General features: G+C 40.2%; 1 protein-coding gene across 1 annotated transcript in view; it reads right to left on the reverse strand.

Moving 5' to 3' along the window:
• The window catches only part of CLIC5 (chloride intracellular channel 5), a 72622-nt gene extending 65549 nt beyond the window's left edge, over positions 1 to 7073 (reverse strand). The window contains exon 1 of the mRNA XM_010004891.1: positions 6588 to 7073. Coding sequence (XP_010003193.1) covers positions 6588 to 7073 — 486 coding nt within the window. The remainder of the gene's footprint in view (positions 1 to 6587) is intronic.
• Between the last annotated feature and the right edge of the window lie 9991 nt (positions 7074 to 17064).

Raw genomic sequence — 17064 nt, forward strand, 5'->3', positions numbered from 1 at the left:
AATGCACACAAGCAAGGCACAGAGTCAGCAGAGGTCAGAAGCAAGACCTTTTACCCTTTGTATCCACAAGATGAAGCAAAGTGCCATGCCTGTCTGGTAAAGCACAATGTTCTGTTCAGGACTGATAGCCAGGGAACGTTATCCAGAACGGAACTACCATTTGCTAATCTTTTCACACAAGCACACAGAGTAATTCAGATAAACATAAAGCAAGATATGAAGAGACCCACAACAGTTTTCCTCCTCAGAAATATGAGCTACCTAGCTACTAGGTTTGCATGTTAAAATGTAGGAGGTTACCAGTCTCCTATCCATGACAGGGTGTGGGGAGTAGCCACAAAGCCATGTTGTGTCTGCCTATATGGTGCAGAGGTACTACAGGTATATCTCCATTTTCTGAGTTAGTAGAGCAAAAGCACTGGTTATAGCATGATCCACATGGGATTTATATCAGAGCAATTCTATGACTTCAAAGCCATACTGTTTTCAGTGATGGGTGACTGGAGTCTGATCCTATCACTCAGAGAAACCTAATGCTCTTCAAGTCAAACGGCAGGTGCAAGCTGTGCAATGGGTGGTGCTGAGCTACAATGCCTGCCAGTGGGGGAGAAATGAATGGTTGAGATTGCTACAGAAGCATGTTCTGGGAAAATACCAGGGCTGGAAGACAAATTTTGTAATCCTAAACAAAGTCTTAAAGGATGCAGAAACATGCTAAAACACAGAAGATAAGGTGTCCTGACTAGAGAGTTGGAAAGATGATGAATTAAAAGAGGCACCTGCTATAGTAATTTGTGTTGGCACTGCTAAATACACTACCTCTATCTGAAAAGTGGAGCTTAAGATACACATAAATTAACTGGAGAGACTGGAAGAGGTAAAAACAACCCTAAACCAAACCAAACAACCCCCCACAAAACATCAAGCCACTCTAAGTTTAGAAATTATGACTCAAGCTTGAAGACAGGCTGAAGGAATTTAATTTGTTTCATCTGGGAAAGCAAAAACTGAGGGAAATTTGATATCTCTTCTAATATCTCAAGAATCTACCTGTTAAAAAGAAAAACAGCAAAATTCAGAGCAGCAGAATTTTAAGAACGGAAAATATTTGTCTCAGAAAAATAATTAAGCATTGACAGAGACTAAGTGGTGTAAGTGCTGAATCTGCATCACTGAATGTTCTCAAAGAAGCATCTGTTAGGAATGGTCTAGATAAGACTAAGAGCAAGAGGACACATCTTATCACTTGACATTCCAGACTTATTTCTATACTTGCAAATTATCTTACATAATACTATTTACAAGAGAAAAAAATATAATTAATTTCACTAAAATTATCAAAAAAAGGTGTCACATTAGGATATTGGCTCCTCAAACGTAATTTCTTGCCATGCACACGTTAACTTCAGCATGATGCATCTGTGTCTGTAAATCTGCCATGACTGGAGAACTCTGAAAACAGCTCTTGGATCTTTTCCTCACTCAAGTTGCTCAGTTAACACTATTTTAAAGGTGTATTATGAACCACTTAACTTTTTTCTATGTGTATTCATAACACTAAAAAAAAATTGCTTACTTCCATTAGATTAATTACAAAAAAAAATAAATTAAATCTAAAATGTGATAAAAAGCCAAATTATTATAATTTTATGTACAAAGAGAGTTAGACCTGCCACCTGGCTTCAGCTAGAACTCATTTTACTACCTGCAAACCTTTGTGGAGAAGATATGGTTTAACATCAGCCTTGAGTGCTGCATTGCAGTCAGTTCAAGTCTACCCAGCTTTGCATTGCTAAAAGGTGTCTAGACTCCCAATTAGGCTTGCAAATTTCTACCACCCCAAAATTCCAAGTACAGCTGTTTTAATCTGGTAGGCTATGTGTGTAGCAAGAAATAAGTGGTTGGAAATTTAAAACACAAGAATTCTCATTAATGCCAGTATCCATCCCCTTATTTTAAACCCCCTGCAGAAATCTTGCTACTGAAACTTCCAAATGTTCATCTGTGCTGTTCATCTACTTTTTTACTCTTTATTCTACAAAATGCTCAGTTCTGCACAGCAAAGCACCAGCATAACCACTGACTTAAGACTGGGTAGTCATGTGGTTACATTGTGATTTGGTTCTGTTCTCTTCAAATCATAAATGCTAAAAATTAGCTATGGCCTGTAACTTCATGTTCTAAAACATTAACACATGTTTTTTAAATAAAATTCTCTCAACAGTTAACCAATGGTCCATAAAACAACAGAAAAGACAACTCAATGGGAAGGAGCATCATTTTTGCAGTGATACAAGTGATGAATCTCCCTGTTCCTGTTAAGAATGTGGTCTGTCACTCATAAAGGTTCAGTTCAACTTTGTGAGTCAGCAGGGATCTAGCACAGGGCTATTCCATCAAGTCAATGCCTTCTGGCTTTCCTAACTTGGGAACATGGGAGTGGGAAGCATCCTGCAGGAAAAACAGAGATGTCTTTTCCTAGTTACTCATTTTAAGAATTTTTCTAAAGGATGCAATAATGCCAGTGGAAACAGCTAAAAGTTTGAGTTTTGCTGTACAAAGAGGTTAGAAGCAGTGGCTTTCTTAAAACAGCATTCTTAAATATAAGCACTGGTATCCAGAGAATGGACATGAGACAATAGGCACAAATGGAGGTACCCAAAATTCCACTTAAACATAGGAAAACACATTTTTACCATGAGGATAGGATACTGGAATGGCTGCACAGAGAAACTGTAGAATCTTCATATTTGGAAATACTCAAAATCTGACAGGGCATGGCCCTAAGCAACCTGATCTAGGTGACCCTGCTCTGAGTAAGGGGTTGGACTATCTGATCTCCAGAGGTAAGCTTTCCAGCATCCATAACTCTGTTACCCCAGTGCAGTGATCCAACATGCATGTTCACAATTCTAAATCACTGTATTGAATTTGGATTGGTTAAATAACTCAAGGTGTATATTGCCTGGGGAAAAGAATTACCTTCCTTCTTTTGGGAACTGTGCTCACATGGCACAGATGTGTGCAGGAAGGGTATAATCTGCAGCCAGTGTCAGGTTGTCAGTAAACCAGAAAGGCAATAATTTTATTCTGAAAAGAAAACAGAAGGAGTATTCTTTAAATAACAACTTAAGCTTCTGGAAAACAAAAAGTTTAAATTTTCAAAGAAACTCAACCTTCAGAACAAACACACTGCTGAACAGGGAAACACAGCATACAAGGGAAAAGGCTGGACCTCTTAAAAAACAGCTGCAATTAGGACAAGATGTCCTGTGCACTCAGTACCATGGCCTGGATGTCAGTCACATTTCTGTTCAAATTTCAAAGGCTTTTGTATGAAGAAAAGATAATGTAATTGAAAGGGCATGAAGGTGGCTGTGACAAGCCCAGACATGTTGTATTCACACAAACATATCCACATTGGTACATGCTATTTTCTGCTATTAAAGGTACAGGGAATTTCTTGATTAAAGCCTTTTTTTTTTAACCTTACAGCACATCCTGAAATAGTTCACTGACAAAGACATAGTTACTAAGTACTGATAATCAGTGGAAGGTGAGTTATTGTGATTTAAAGATTTTCTTGGTGTCTAATAGCACAGATCAGACTACAGAAAAGATTATCCAGTGTGACTGAAACTATGGTCCTAATGCAACAATATTCTGATAAAACTGAATTTCTATTCAAGGCAATGCACTACAACTAAGCCAGCTTGACTGCAAATTGGATACCATTTAATCTTTCCACTTCCTCTGATTTTCAGTCAGCAGCAACCTCTGACAGACACACTTCCAGCCACTCACAGAGATGGTATTAGTGCTACAAGCAATAAATAGTGGTGGAATCATTATCGTTACTATTATCCCACAGCAAAAGGTCCTGCTGTCACTGTTAATATCTCCAGAAAAAGCAAATCCAGAAGATGAACCCCATTTCAGAGCAACACTGGCCTCAGTTGGGCAAGAGACCAGATGAGAAGGAAACCATCTATGGACAACAGCCACAGACACACCTGTGAGATCTGGTTCCTACGTGCAAGAAGTGACAACCCTGTTATTTCACAATTCTTGTTATATATTACTCTATGACCTTCCTTTTTATAGGCTGACTTTTGCTATCTAGATAATTAAAGATAGCAAAGCTGGCTCTGCACTCCACAGAGTTAGTGCTTTATTACCTCAATACCAGAAACAAAGCAAAAATCCAAAAATGAAATGTCATCAGTTTCTCAAGGAATAAAATGCTGTTGTAGGAGTTCAGTTCAGTCACCCACACAGAATCATCCAGTGCTATTGGGCCTCCAGCTCCTCCTGGAGGAGGGTCGGAACATGGATCACCTGGAAGCCACATGGCTCACCTGAAAGCCAAAGAGGGACATCTTGGAGATCAAGAACATCTCAAAGGCACTAGGCAGTTATGCTTAGGCACATGAATGGAGCCCAAAGTTTGTGCTTCTTCTCTAGACTAGCTGATGAGCCCCTTCTGGGATACTCAGCTATGCTGCACAACAAAAGCAAGGAAAAGGACTTCCTCAACCCTTCTCCATGACAATGCTTTTCAAAATGCCCTTCTTCTCACTTTTCAGAAACTCAAATTAACCCCATTATCTCTGCTTGAGTGGCAGGATCTGCACACTTATTTTCTCAGGCACAGAGAGGATAACATTATTTTGAAACTAAGACTAAGGAACATAAAGAGAGAATTTTAAAGCTGAAATACAAGGTTCATGTTGTTAACACCATGAAGTTGCTAGGAAACAAAATAGAATCAATTGCTGCAACTTTTAAAACACGTATGCAGGACTACAAGCAGAGATATGAGCAAGAAACACCACACACCCTACTTTGCCTATATAATTAACATATTTTTAGCAACGACCATGATCCAAGCACAAGAATAAAAGAGCTGTCAATTCAAACTGTCCAAGTACTATGAAGGTAAAGAGAAGGCCAAGTGCCCTCACACAGCTCTCATTGCTCACTTCTACAAAAATCACTAGCAAAACCCTTTTCTGGCAGTATGTGTGGGACCCAGAACAATTCACAACCCAGTAATTAGTAGATGCTCCCTCCCCTAAAGGATACACACCTTTGTACAAAAGTAGCTGCAGTTATGGGGAAATTCAAGAGAAATGGCAGAAATTGTGGGGTTTTTTTGTTTTGTTTGTTTTTTTGTTGTGTTGTTTGTTGTGGGGTTTTTTTTAAATCTGAATAAGACTAAGTAACCTGGCAGCCATGTCTGGTTTATTTGTTTAGATTTGTTATTTTTCATTTATCAATAATTTAAATGATCTATCTTTATGCAAGAATTACAAAAGCAGTCACAAAGGATTGTCACATAGAGAAGGGAGACATGAAGGGGGAATAACATCAATTTTTAATCTACAGGAAGACATGAGGCAAAGGAAAAGTATTTATATCATAGCTTTCTTAATGCCTTCAAAGAATCTCAAGATTCTGTTGACACTTCATGGAAGTGCTCTCCTTTATCACACAAGTAAACGTAGGATAACTTTTTTGCTATTTTCCCAAGCTATTTGGGAAAGCCACCAAGCCATTTGGTGTCCCCTAGATCACACAAGATAATCAGCACCAATGCAAAGGTTAAAATGTGTTTTTGCTTAAATAAATCAAATTAACCAGAGACATTGCAGAACCCACTTCTCACCGCGTGTGGTAACAAAGCCTTTTATCTTGCTTCCAAAACACCTGTGGAGCTGAGGAATAGATTCTGATTATCTGATTTATGTTCAAAAGTGACAAACTTCACAAGACTTCTGTTGAAATCAGAGAGTATTACAGTCATGGTGTACAGTCCTATTCAAGGGAAACAAGAACTTGAAAATTTATCTCTTAAGTAGTTAGAAAGGAGCAACTGTCAGGTCTGTGTTAAGACCTAATAAATATTGGGAATGGTTGAATACAAGAGCTTTTATGAAGTCAAGTGTAGTGCTTATTTAAGAACATGTGTTTATGGTTTAGAAATTTAAGTAATACTTTACAAGGTTAGAGAAAGTGTGGAAGTCCCCTCTGTAATTTATACCTAACTTGAAATTAATGAAAAATACATGTTAAAATAGAACACATTAAACAGAAACACATGAATCTAAATATTGAAAGGAAGAAAAAAGACCTCTTTCAAGGATGAGCAGTTGTAGAAATTTTATTACCATTATTTAAACTGTACCTTAATTTTCTTCCTAGCATTAATAACTATCACTTCTGAGCTGTTAACTACTAGACAGACTCTAAAATGCAGGGATAGCTGAAACCAACTTAACTGCAACAATTCAAGTAGCAGCAATCTAGCTGTAACAGCAAGGAGACTTCACAGAATAAATTAATTGCAGCAACAAAATACTTCCACCGTACTCCTGCTTCCACTTGAAAGGCAGAAATCTCCACACAACACAAATTTTCTCTTTCTGTGCCTTAAGGTGTAAGAAGTGAAGGACTTGGCTCCCTACAGCACACAGGCAGCAAGAGTTGGGAACAAACACTGGGTAGCTGCCTTTAACTGATTTGGAGGACACAGAGTGAATTGGGGTTTAAAATTACTGTATTCTTAGGAACCCCCAAGCTCTTACCTTGACAAACAGGGAAATCTCACAGTCTTTCTGAAAGTTGTCAGTTTCTCCAAAGTTATTGTTATGGGGAAATTTGAAGGAAGTGGAATAGTTGGAAGAAGTGTACTGGGTCCGACGCAACTGGAAATCCGGAGGAAGATGCATGCTGCTCTCAAACATGCTGTCTACTTGTTTATCTTCCACAGTTGGATTAATTAGATCCACATCCTGGTATAGGTGGTCTTCTTCAACATCATGGTGAGATGAAGAACCATCCACCCCATCAGGCCCATGCAGAGAGGCCACAGAATTACTGCAGCTATCTTCTGAGCCCTCTTGGCTACTATCCATGCTCTCTGGGATAGTAGTGATGGAATAAGGAGATACCAGATCTTCATGGACATGATCATAAAGATTATCCCCTTTGTCTTCCTCAGAGTCTGGAATCTCATAGATATTGGTGTTGTTAACATTTTGATAAACATTGGTAAAGGCCTGATCTTCCATGACTGCTGGCTGGTGAGTTCTCTCTGCCTTCTGGTACGTTAAGAGACTACAACTAATGCGAGATGTCTACAGACAAATGCTCTTTAGGAGGAAGCAGAGTCTGTAGTGTGCTTTCTGAGTGCTCTGCTACACATGGCAGATCTCCAACAATCATTTACCAAGAGCTTTAAATCAACAACTACACTTCCACTAAAATAAAAGATAGGGCTGTCTCACTTTTAACCCCTTTGTCGATCTGACTGCTGGTAACTACATCTCAGGAGCTGCAAACCACTTTTTGTTCTCCCAGATACAGCCTGGCCAAGCATAGTGAAAAAGAACTGGAGCACCTCTCAATACCAGGCAGTTATTATAAACAAATATGTGTTCTTTCACAAGACATCAAAAGTAGTTTTACTGGAAGTCTTATGTACATATTTTTTGTAAAGAGGTAGAAATTCAGACTTCATCCATTTGCTTATATTTTCAATATACAAAAGCTTTGCTTCAAGGAAAAGCACAACAAAACTGCCTTAACAATGAAACCTATATGCAAGGTTTCTGTGGTGACTTACACCATCATCAACAAATAATGATGATTTCTAGAAAACTACAAATAAAAGAAAAAAAATTATAAAGTGGTATATCCACAAGAAAAAGGTATCGGACTTGAACTCTTTCCAGTTCTGCGACTGGTTCATTTTCAGACCTTGAATCAGTCATTTCATGTTTAGTGACTTCACCCTCTCATCTATAAATCAGGGCCAAAACTGTAACAAGTCTTGTGAGCTGCCTTAGAATCTAGGAAAAGAAAACACTGAATAAGCATTCAATATTAGTACACTTACTATATCAATTACTTATACTCACAGTTACATATCATAAGATATGGATTGGGTTTCTATCCCAAGTTTCCAAAGCTGAGTTAATGCCACTTGACTTTAGTAATCTACTTAGCCAACTTGTCTATAGAGTGCCTTTGCTCTAAAGAATGGAGGCAGAAAACTCCACAGAATCTAAAGTGCATTAAGACTTCCAACTTCAGCATAAAGTGGAATTGTCTTTTAAAGACAGATACACATTCTGGAGCATTTGAATCAATAAAGCTAAAAGTCATTAAAAATCCAGATCTCAATTTATCCAAGTTATGAGAACTTCAGACCTTATTGACTAAAAACTTGTCTGGATTATGTAGATTATTACCAGAATTCCTAAGATCTAACTATAGTTAACTTTTTGTGTTTGAGCCAAAAGGAAGAATAAAGGTGCTTTCTTCCCAACCTATCTTTGTAACCTCCTCAGAAGTAACTGCCACAGCCAGGTAGGATTCCTAAAAGAAACATAGAGGAGAGGTTAGAAGGACTGCAAGTCCAGACACCTCCAAACAGAACAGCCAGGGAACACAAGGTGTTCACATGGTAGAGTCACAGGTGCTGACTGTCTGAGATTTATGATTGTAGTTCATTGTAATTATTCTTACATTGAACATTTTAGACTACTAATAAAGTTAAATATCAAAAGCAAACCAGTAGTTTGACTTACTATACTTGGGTTCACCTTCTAAGACTCCTAGAAAACCCCAGAAGTGTCAAAAACATAGTCACAACCAGGTTTAATCACTCTAACAGTGAGGGAAAACACTACAGCAGAATTTCAATTCCCTATGTGGAACCAGCAATACACCACAAACATGCAGGTAAGTAACAGATCAATGAGACCTCTTAGCTCATGAGTACATATCTAGCCTGATAAAACTCAAGGACTGCAAGGATATATAACCCATAAAGGCCTGATTTCAGCTATTATTACCCACAAATTCCTGCTTGGCATAAGTGATTAATGCAAGCAGAACAAAGCACGTGTCCTCTTTATATTTTCTGCAGCACATAATTCTTCACATGGAAATCCTAAATACAAGATTCTGAACTGTGTGCTGTGTAATCTGTATTGCTAACTTCTAGCCCTCGTGACCAGCTCTTAAGCTAACAATAAGTCTGATTTAAAATCACGAGCTTACATAACTAAATCTCAAGAAACTTGCCCAGAGAAGCTGTGGCTGCCTCTCCCTGGGAAGTGTTCAAGGGCAGGTTGGATGGGGCTTGGAGCAACCTGGTCTAGTGAGAGGTGTTCCTGCCCATGGCAGGGAGGTTGGAACTAGATGATATCTGAGGTCCCTTCTAACACAAACCATATTATGATTCTATGAAACTTGGGAAAACCAATGAGGCAACTAGAAATTTTTATTGCTTTAATTTTTTAATTAATATTAGATATGCTGGGATCATAAAAAATTCCCTCCTTAGTCACTCTGCCGGCAAATAACTTGAGGATGCACAAAGCAAAAAGAAGAGCAAAGTTCAGTGTCATAGTATTAAATCAAGTGACTGATTATTTTTTTCCCTCCACAAAGAAAGCATTAGCAGGGAGCAGCAGCACCTGCTGGAGGGTATAAAATATCACAGGTAAAATAAGGAACAAGAAAGAGAGGAACATATGAGTCTTATTTTTTACAAAATACAATTGATGTGCATTTAATTAGTCAGAAACATGAGCTACGTAAGTTCTCCTTTCCTCTGCCACCCTCCCAGGACAAAGAAAAGTATCATTCAGCTCCAAGATTCAGAGTTCACTCTTGTGGCAGAGTGATAAAGCCCCATAGCAAACGTGACCACACTTAAGAATTTATCAACGTGAAAATCAGGTGCATTTCAAATCACATTATATGAACTCACCACTGGTTTACAATCCTTAACATTTCATCTTCAGGGAAGACAATTTTTAAGCCACAATTCAAAAGTCATGTGGTAACAAAAGAGATCAAAACTGAGATGTTACCTGGGACACTTGTGTCTTGGGCTGCTCTCCTTTGTCCTGTGCTGCTGCCTCACTATTCCCCAGCCAAAAATGCTCCACTCTGACAAAGGAGCAGGGCACAGAAGCTATGTACACGTGTCCAGTGAAATGGGACTTCTCTCCTGCAAGTGAGAGGAAAGAGGCTGTATGAGGCAGGGAAGCAGAAAAAGGTCTCAGCACCACTAAGCGCTCCATTTTCCATTGCAAAATGATGCCCTCTGAGCAACAGTCCCAGCCCTACAGCCTGGAATGGAAAACTACAAAAAAGAGAGATCACTAATTTCATCCATTCCTTCAATTCCTCTGCTCTCAAATCTAGGAGGAATTGAATCAATGTGGCAGTTAGTAATAGCAATACCGCTGTTAGTTCTGTAATTCAAACTGTGTCACCATTCCATGTACCTCCCATGCCACATGAGCCATCTGATAACAATGGTTCCTTGCTGTGGAGAAATACAAAAAAACACATCAACAGCAAAAGCAGCAAAATTCATATAGGAACAAAGAATATGAGCAAAAGAACTCCTCATTTTAAAGGTTTATCTTTACTTCATTACTGAATTTCCACTTTTACTCTAAACTTACTCCACTTTAAACAAGAAATACCAGGATTAACAGGACTGTAACTCCACTTAGTATGCATAAGACACTAGTTACACTCCACCTGTAAGATGCCTTAGGCCTCATTTTCAGAAACTTTGTTTATACTAAGTTTACATGTCTATTGTTCAGGATTTAGATTAAGCTAACCCTGATCCTTTCTACAGTTTAGTGGACAGTGATGGGCATCTTGGAGTATGCAATAAGAAGAAATGGAAATAATTTTGTTAGAAGTGACATGAAGTATATTCTGGAGATGGTCTCTAATACTGCAATACTCAGTCATCTGAGCTCCCTGAAACAGGTACCTTTTTAGACAGCAAGGTTGGAATTCACCTACATTTAGAAGCCTACAAATGAACTCAAAACTCATGCTAGGAACATAGATAATGACCTGGTTCACTTTATAGAGACACACAGAGCTCAGTTCAGTAGCCCAAACACACACTGACATTTATTGGTATTTTTTTTGCTTAGACCAACTTGATTTTCTCTGATGGACAGCAAATACAGTAAGGGCCCTAAGAGACTTAGAAAAATATGTTAAAATCAGACCACTGAAGCTCCTACTGAAACTTTATCTGTTCTCCCTGTAACCCTAAAAGAAATCAGCACCTCTAGCTTGGACTTAAAATGTCAAGCAGAAGACTGGCTTGTAAAGAAAGTCCTTCATTGTGAGCAACAGTTATCTCTCACCTTCAGAGCAGAAGGGTGGAAAAATGGAAGAGTAACAAGAATGTCAGACCCCTAAAGAACATACCTCACATCTCAGACATTAATAATTAAAGGCAAAAATCCACATTACAGTATTTAATTCAGATTCGCAATACAACAGGGCTTTTACCTGGGTATCCCCCTCTACTAAAGACATTAAATAAGATACTGCACAGTATTGGAAAGTTCAGCTCACCCATTACCACTGCAAGTAGCTTCAGTAGTTAACAGCCCTGTATAGAAATAGCAACCTATTTCTACTGGCATTTCTCAGGAGGTCATTTCCAGTTGGTTATTGCTATGATTTGAGAGCTTTAATGAAAGAGTTATTCAGTTTTATTTGCCCTCCATGAAGATACTTGCACACTTCAAGCAAAGAGCCTGTAAATCTTTCTTCATAACCTAAGCAAATGGAGGTTCTTCAGTTGCTTGCTCTAAGGTATTTTTTTCCAGCCATAAAAGCAGCAAGAAAATTGAGTATTTAAAACAGAACTGTCATAGTTCTTGGGAACAGCTGAACCTGAAACTCAATGGTGGTAAAGGACTTCTTTTATGTCAGTAGAAACCAAGGGATCTTAGCAACCCATAGGGTCAGGCCCCATTGGTCTCCTTGGTCTCATAGCAGAAGGGGGGGTGATCCGGTCCTAGGAAGCATCTTGAGACTGATGCTCTTCTTCTTTACACAGTTAATTCCTGGGATACAACACATCAGTTACCAAGTCACTGTTCTACTTTTGCAGTGAAAATTCAGTATCACCTCCCGCATTTCTTTGGTCTTGTTATTTGTATAGACTAAGTCTTTTCTGCCAAGTTGGTGATTTACATGAAAACACTCTTTGAGCCTTTTGATTAATTCAAGGCCTGGTTGTGGCCAGATGTCCTTGCTCAGTGCTAGCTGGGGCACCAATTGTGTGTCCCTTTTGTCTGCAGTCTCAGCACATCCCACACCAAACTCTCTGGTTCACCTTTGGCATTTGCCCCATCGCAGTAAAACCGGTGGGGTGGGTTGCTGAGATGTTTTTGTTAAACACTGCTTATCTCTTGGATGCATCCAGACAAACACCAGACACCATAAGTGTCTGAATACACTGTTTATCTCATGGATTGTTTGAGACAAGCACCATCCCAAATGGCACAAGGTGTGCTGACAATTTTACCTGTATCGTGTGTGTGCAGATGGAGTTGGTTCACCTTCTGGAACAGACACTTCAGCTCAGTTTCATAGAATCAGAGAACCATTCAGGTTGGAAAAGACCCTTGAGATCACAGAGTCCAACCATCATCCCTACTCTACAAAGTTCTCCCCTAAACCATCTCCACCAACATCACATCCAAACGTCCCTTAAACACATCCAGGGATAGTGACTCAACCACCTCCCTGGGCAGCTTATTCCAGTGTCTAACCACTCTTTCTGTGAAGAAATGTTTCCTAATGTCCAGTCTAAACCTCCCCTTGCAGCTTGAAGCCATTCCCTCTTGTTCTGTCGCTAATTACCTGTGAGAAGAGACCAGCACCAACCTCTCTACAATGACCTTTCAGGTAGTTGTGGAGACAGATGAGGTCCCCCCTCAGCCTTCTCTTCCTCAAACTAAACATTCCCAGCTCCTTGACGTGTTCTTCATAAGATTTATTCTCTAGACCTTTCACCAGCTTCATTGCCCTCCTCTGTAGTTGCTCCAGCACCTCGATATCTCTCTTGAATTGAGGTGCCCAAAACTGGACACAACACTCCAGGTGTGGCCTCACCAGTGCTGAGGACAGGGGGACAATCACTGCTCTGCTTCTGCTGGTCACACTATTTCTAATACAAGCTAGGATGCCATTGGCTTTCTTGGCCACCTGGGCACACTACTGGCTCATATTCAGCTGCTTGTCAATTAGAATCCTCATGTCCTTTTCTGCCAGACACTTTTCAGCCACACTTCCCCAAGCCTGGAGCATTGCATGGGGTTCTTGTGGCCCAGGTGCAGGACCTGGCACTTGGCCTTGTTAAAGCCCAAACCATTAATATTAGCACAACAATTCAACCTATCCAAGTTTCTCTGTAGAGCCTCCCTATCCTCATGCAGATCAACACTCCCACCTAGCTTGGTGCTACCTGGAAACTTACTGATAATATACTCTGTGCCCTTATGAAGATCATCAATAAAGATGATAAACAGTTTCATATTAACTGTTGACAGGTGCAGGTATAGCAGTTTCTGTATTCTATTTAAGACATAGTAAGGAAAACAAAACAAAGGGAAACCATTTCAGAAGACAGTGGTTTGGTAAAAGACTTTGATCATCATACTGGAGTCAGCACATCCCTGAAAAAGAATGTAGAAACCCATTTGTTGCTCAGCTAACCTTGACCTGGATTCTGCAGCATTGAGGGGCTGGCTTGTGAATTCAGGATGCCACTGTAGTGGCAATGGTGATTCACCTTCACCCAGGCTTTGCACTGCTACTGGCACTGCATAAAAGGTATATTTAAAGCCAACAAATCAGTACATTCGACTCTGCACAAGACACCTGCCCACTGGGAACTACACAAACAATAGAGAATTATTTTGCACAGGACATTCAACTCTCATGCTATCAACAGCTTTCAGTTGTTAACAACACTAAAAATATTCAACAGGTATTTAGAAACCTCCTTTACCTGCTGCAGGGCCTAAACAATTATTCCTGATTTTAATGTTTCCAAGTCCTTTATTTGTGGTCTTCGAGTTCCTTTAATAAAGCTTAGCTTGGTTTACTCTCCAACTCCATGGTTGGAAACTCCATTAGAATACCCAAGAGCCTAGGAAATATTGACTTTTTATTTGCCCAACCGCTCCAAGGAAAACATTTTTATTTGCCTTTAAAAGCTGTCATCATTTCAACATCCTTGTTTACCTCTGAAACTAAGCACCCTTAGAAACCCCAGCAATCCAGCTTCAAGCTTGGTCACAGTGGAGGCTCTAGTAGCTGAAATAAAGCAGGAAGAGACACCTCATTGCTTTGTATCACCCTGTCATGCAGCCTTAGGGATCTTACTCTGTAGACAGAAACAGTGAGGTTAAGAGTCCCACTTTGTTTACAGCCTTCAAATACAACCTGTTCTTCCAGATTAAATGGGCACTAAAAGCTTGATGTCTAATACAGTTTAACAACCATCATTCACCTGGCCCTTTTAAGGTTTCATGAAACATCTGTTTTTCTTCATCTAAACTATATAAAAATGCATCAAAAACACAGTAAATGATGGATTAAAACATACTCAGCAAAAATGATCAGAAATGTCTCTGTCACATGGATAAATTTGAAAAAAAATAATTGGAAATACACAGGAAAATGTTTCAATATTCAGTTATTTCAACCCTATGTAAGGAAAACGCCCTGCTTCTTCTTAAGAAAGTGTTCAAGACAAGTAACTGAACTATTAATGAGCAACATCTAGTTTTCATCCAAATAAATAGAGTTGCTTCCCCCCCACAACACTGCCAACAGGCAGGTGTAATTTCCCATCTAGAAATTAAGTGTTTTATTGAACCTAACCAAACACCAAGAATATTTTGAGGCTGCCTATCCTTTACTTCCTCTCCTTTACTAAATTCCATTGACGCAAACAAATGTGTTGTTGAACGGTTTTATAGCTGCAAATGCTCCATTCTACTACAGCAGTAAATCTGTCCAGCTTCAGGCAGGATGTAGTAGTCTAGTTCTTAGAAGAACTGCAGTCTGTACAAACAACCATGGGGTGAAATACAGCACAGAGGAAAGGGAAACATCTTGGTAGTTCCCAGTTTTACTTCTCTGAATGTAAGTAGACATAACTCACCCGTTTCTTGCAGGCATACACTGTAAACGAAACCAAGAGCTGTCTTAAATTCATGATGCATTTTGGCTAGCCCAGTTGAAAGTCCAGAGCCATTATGGTGTGATATGGCATGGAATGCTGTCTCCATGATGTGTCAAACTGGAGACATTACATTAGGTTGAGCTCATGAATAGGTGAATGCTGTGAACAGGCTTCAAAGCACATGGGTAAGGGTAAACAAAAGATTACTCACACCTTTCAGGACTGAATAGCTAAGTAAGTAGGTTGCCACAATAGGCTAACAAAAGAGCCTTCCTGCTTAAAATTTGTCTGTATCTCTGCATAAAGTTTGTAACAAGACCTCAACTGTAATTTGACAAAGTTGGCTAAAATATTGCACCTGTCACATATTCTCTTGACATCCCATTCACTCTGTGTAATAAATATTTTGAAGGGAATACAACAAAGTAATTAATACCAGACCCTTCTTCCTCCACATGATCAACTGTCACGTGTATATTTACAAAGCTGAATTAGTGTAACAAACAAAAACACCTAACCCAAAATAACCTTAAGTTGAATTTGACATATAAATAGCTGCAGGAAGTCTTACCTAGTTCACCTGGAATTACTGGTTTTTCCTATTTTACAAACCTGTGCTTTGCGACACCTGCTACATTCCATCAATGGAAGTGGATACTATTGTACCACATCTTTAGAGCCATTCCACAGTTGAAAAGCACTGGTAGCACAACCTGTGCACATACTCACAAATATGTGAATGCCACTAGAAAGAAACAAGCTTAAATCTACAAGGCATTCAGAATAAACATGCTAGCAGGACACACAGAATGAAATTAATATCCACTACTTAAGCCAGTCATGAAGCTATAGACACAATTTTCTCAGTTTTTATTATGAAATTTGAAGTGGAATGACAATTTCTGCTCTGTGCTCTTAAAGGACACTTATTTTCTCTGTTTACACAGAGCTGATTTCATTGTTATTCACCACCAGTAATTCAACAAGTTTTGCAGAATTACTAATCCCTTTTCATAATAAAAAGGAAAATCAAGGGCATGTAAACTGTTTGCCTTAATTTCTGAAGCAAATCTACACCAGGACCCAACACAGACCTCTCAACCCATCACACCACATGCTTCATTCCTAAAAGCAGCACTGGCATTAAGAGTACTTTAAACAGCACACAAATTTCGGCATATGTTCCAAGTGTTAGGGTAAACCAGTGTTGTCACAACAGAGCACAGAAAGGTCAGACACAGGAAAGAATAAGAAGAGTCCAGCTTTCAGAGCTACGTGGCCCAAAGGGAGAGTCGAAGAGAACAGATTTGTAGCCAAGCTGACAACTACCGTGGCCTTTCCAAGGCCACTGCCTGGGGCTGCTGCGACACCTGTCAAGAAGGAAAATTACAGGCATCCTGGGAAAACACATGGGACAGCTCTCAGTAACACACCCTAGCACAGCCTGGCTTCGCCTCAAACCACTGCGTCCTTCCGCAGGCAAGGGGCACCCCAGCAGACCCAGCACACAGTCTGTACCCCAAGCCAGCTCTGACCCCTCACCCAGCAGGGGTCACAACCTCCCTCGGGGGTCAATTAACCTGCATCCCAGACCAGGGGTGCTAACAAGCCTCTTAAAAACCTGTGCTCCCCTGCAACCCGCCACATCTCCCCGCTTGACAGCGGCTTCCCACAGCTCTCCTCTCAGCCCCACTCCCCTCAGCTCCCCCCAGCTCTGTTCCTCTTGGCCCTCCACAGCTCCCTTCAGTCCCCCTCAGCTCAACTCACATCCCCTGACCTCCCTACAGCTCCCCTCACCTCGGCCCCTCTCAGCACAGTTCCCGCTCAGAACCTTCAGCTCCCCACAGCCCTCCCTCTGCAACTCTGGGCTCCTCGCAACTCCCCATGGTTCCTCAGCTCCCCACCGCCCTCCTGCACATTCAGCGCACCTCCCTGCAGCCCTGACCCCCACGGCGTCTGTACAGCCCTGTCCCCTATGGCCTCCCCTCAGCCCCCAGCCCTGCCCCCCAAGGCCTCCC

This window comes from Chaetura pelagica, unplaced genomic scaffold (assembly GCF_000747805.2).
Source record: "Chaetura pelagica isolate M959 unplaced genomic scaffold, ChaPel_1.0 scaffold99, whole genome shotgun sequence".
Taxonomy (NCBI): Eukaryota; Metazoa; Chordata; class Aves; order Apodiformes; family Apodidae; genus Chaetura; species Chaetura pelagica.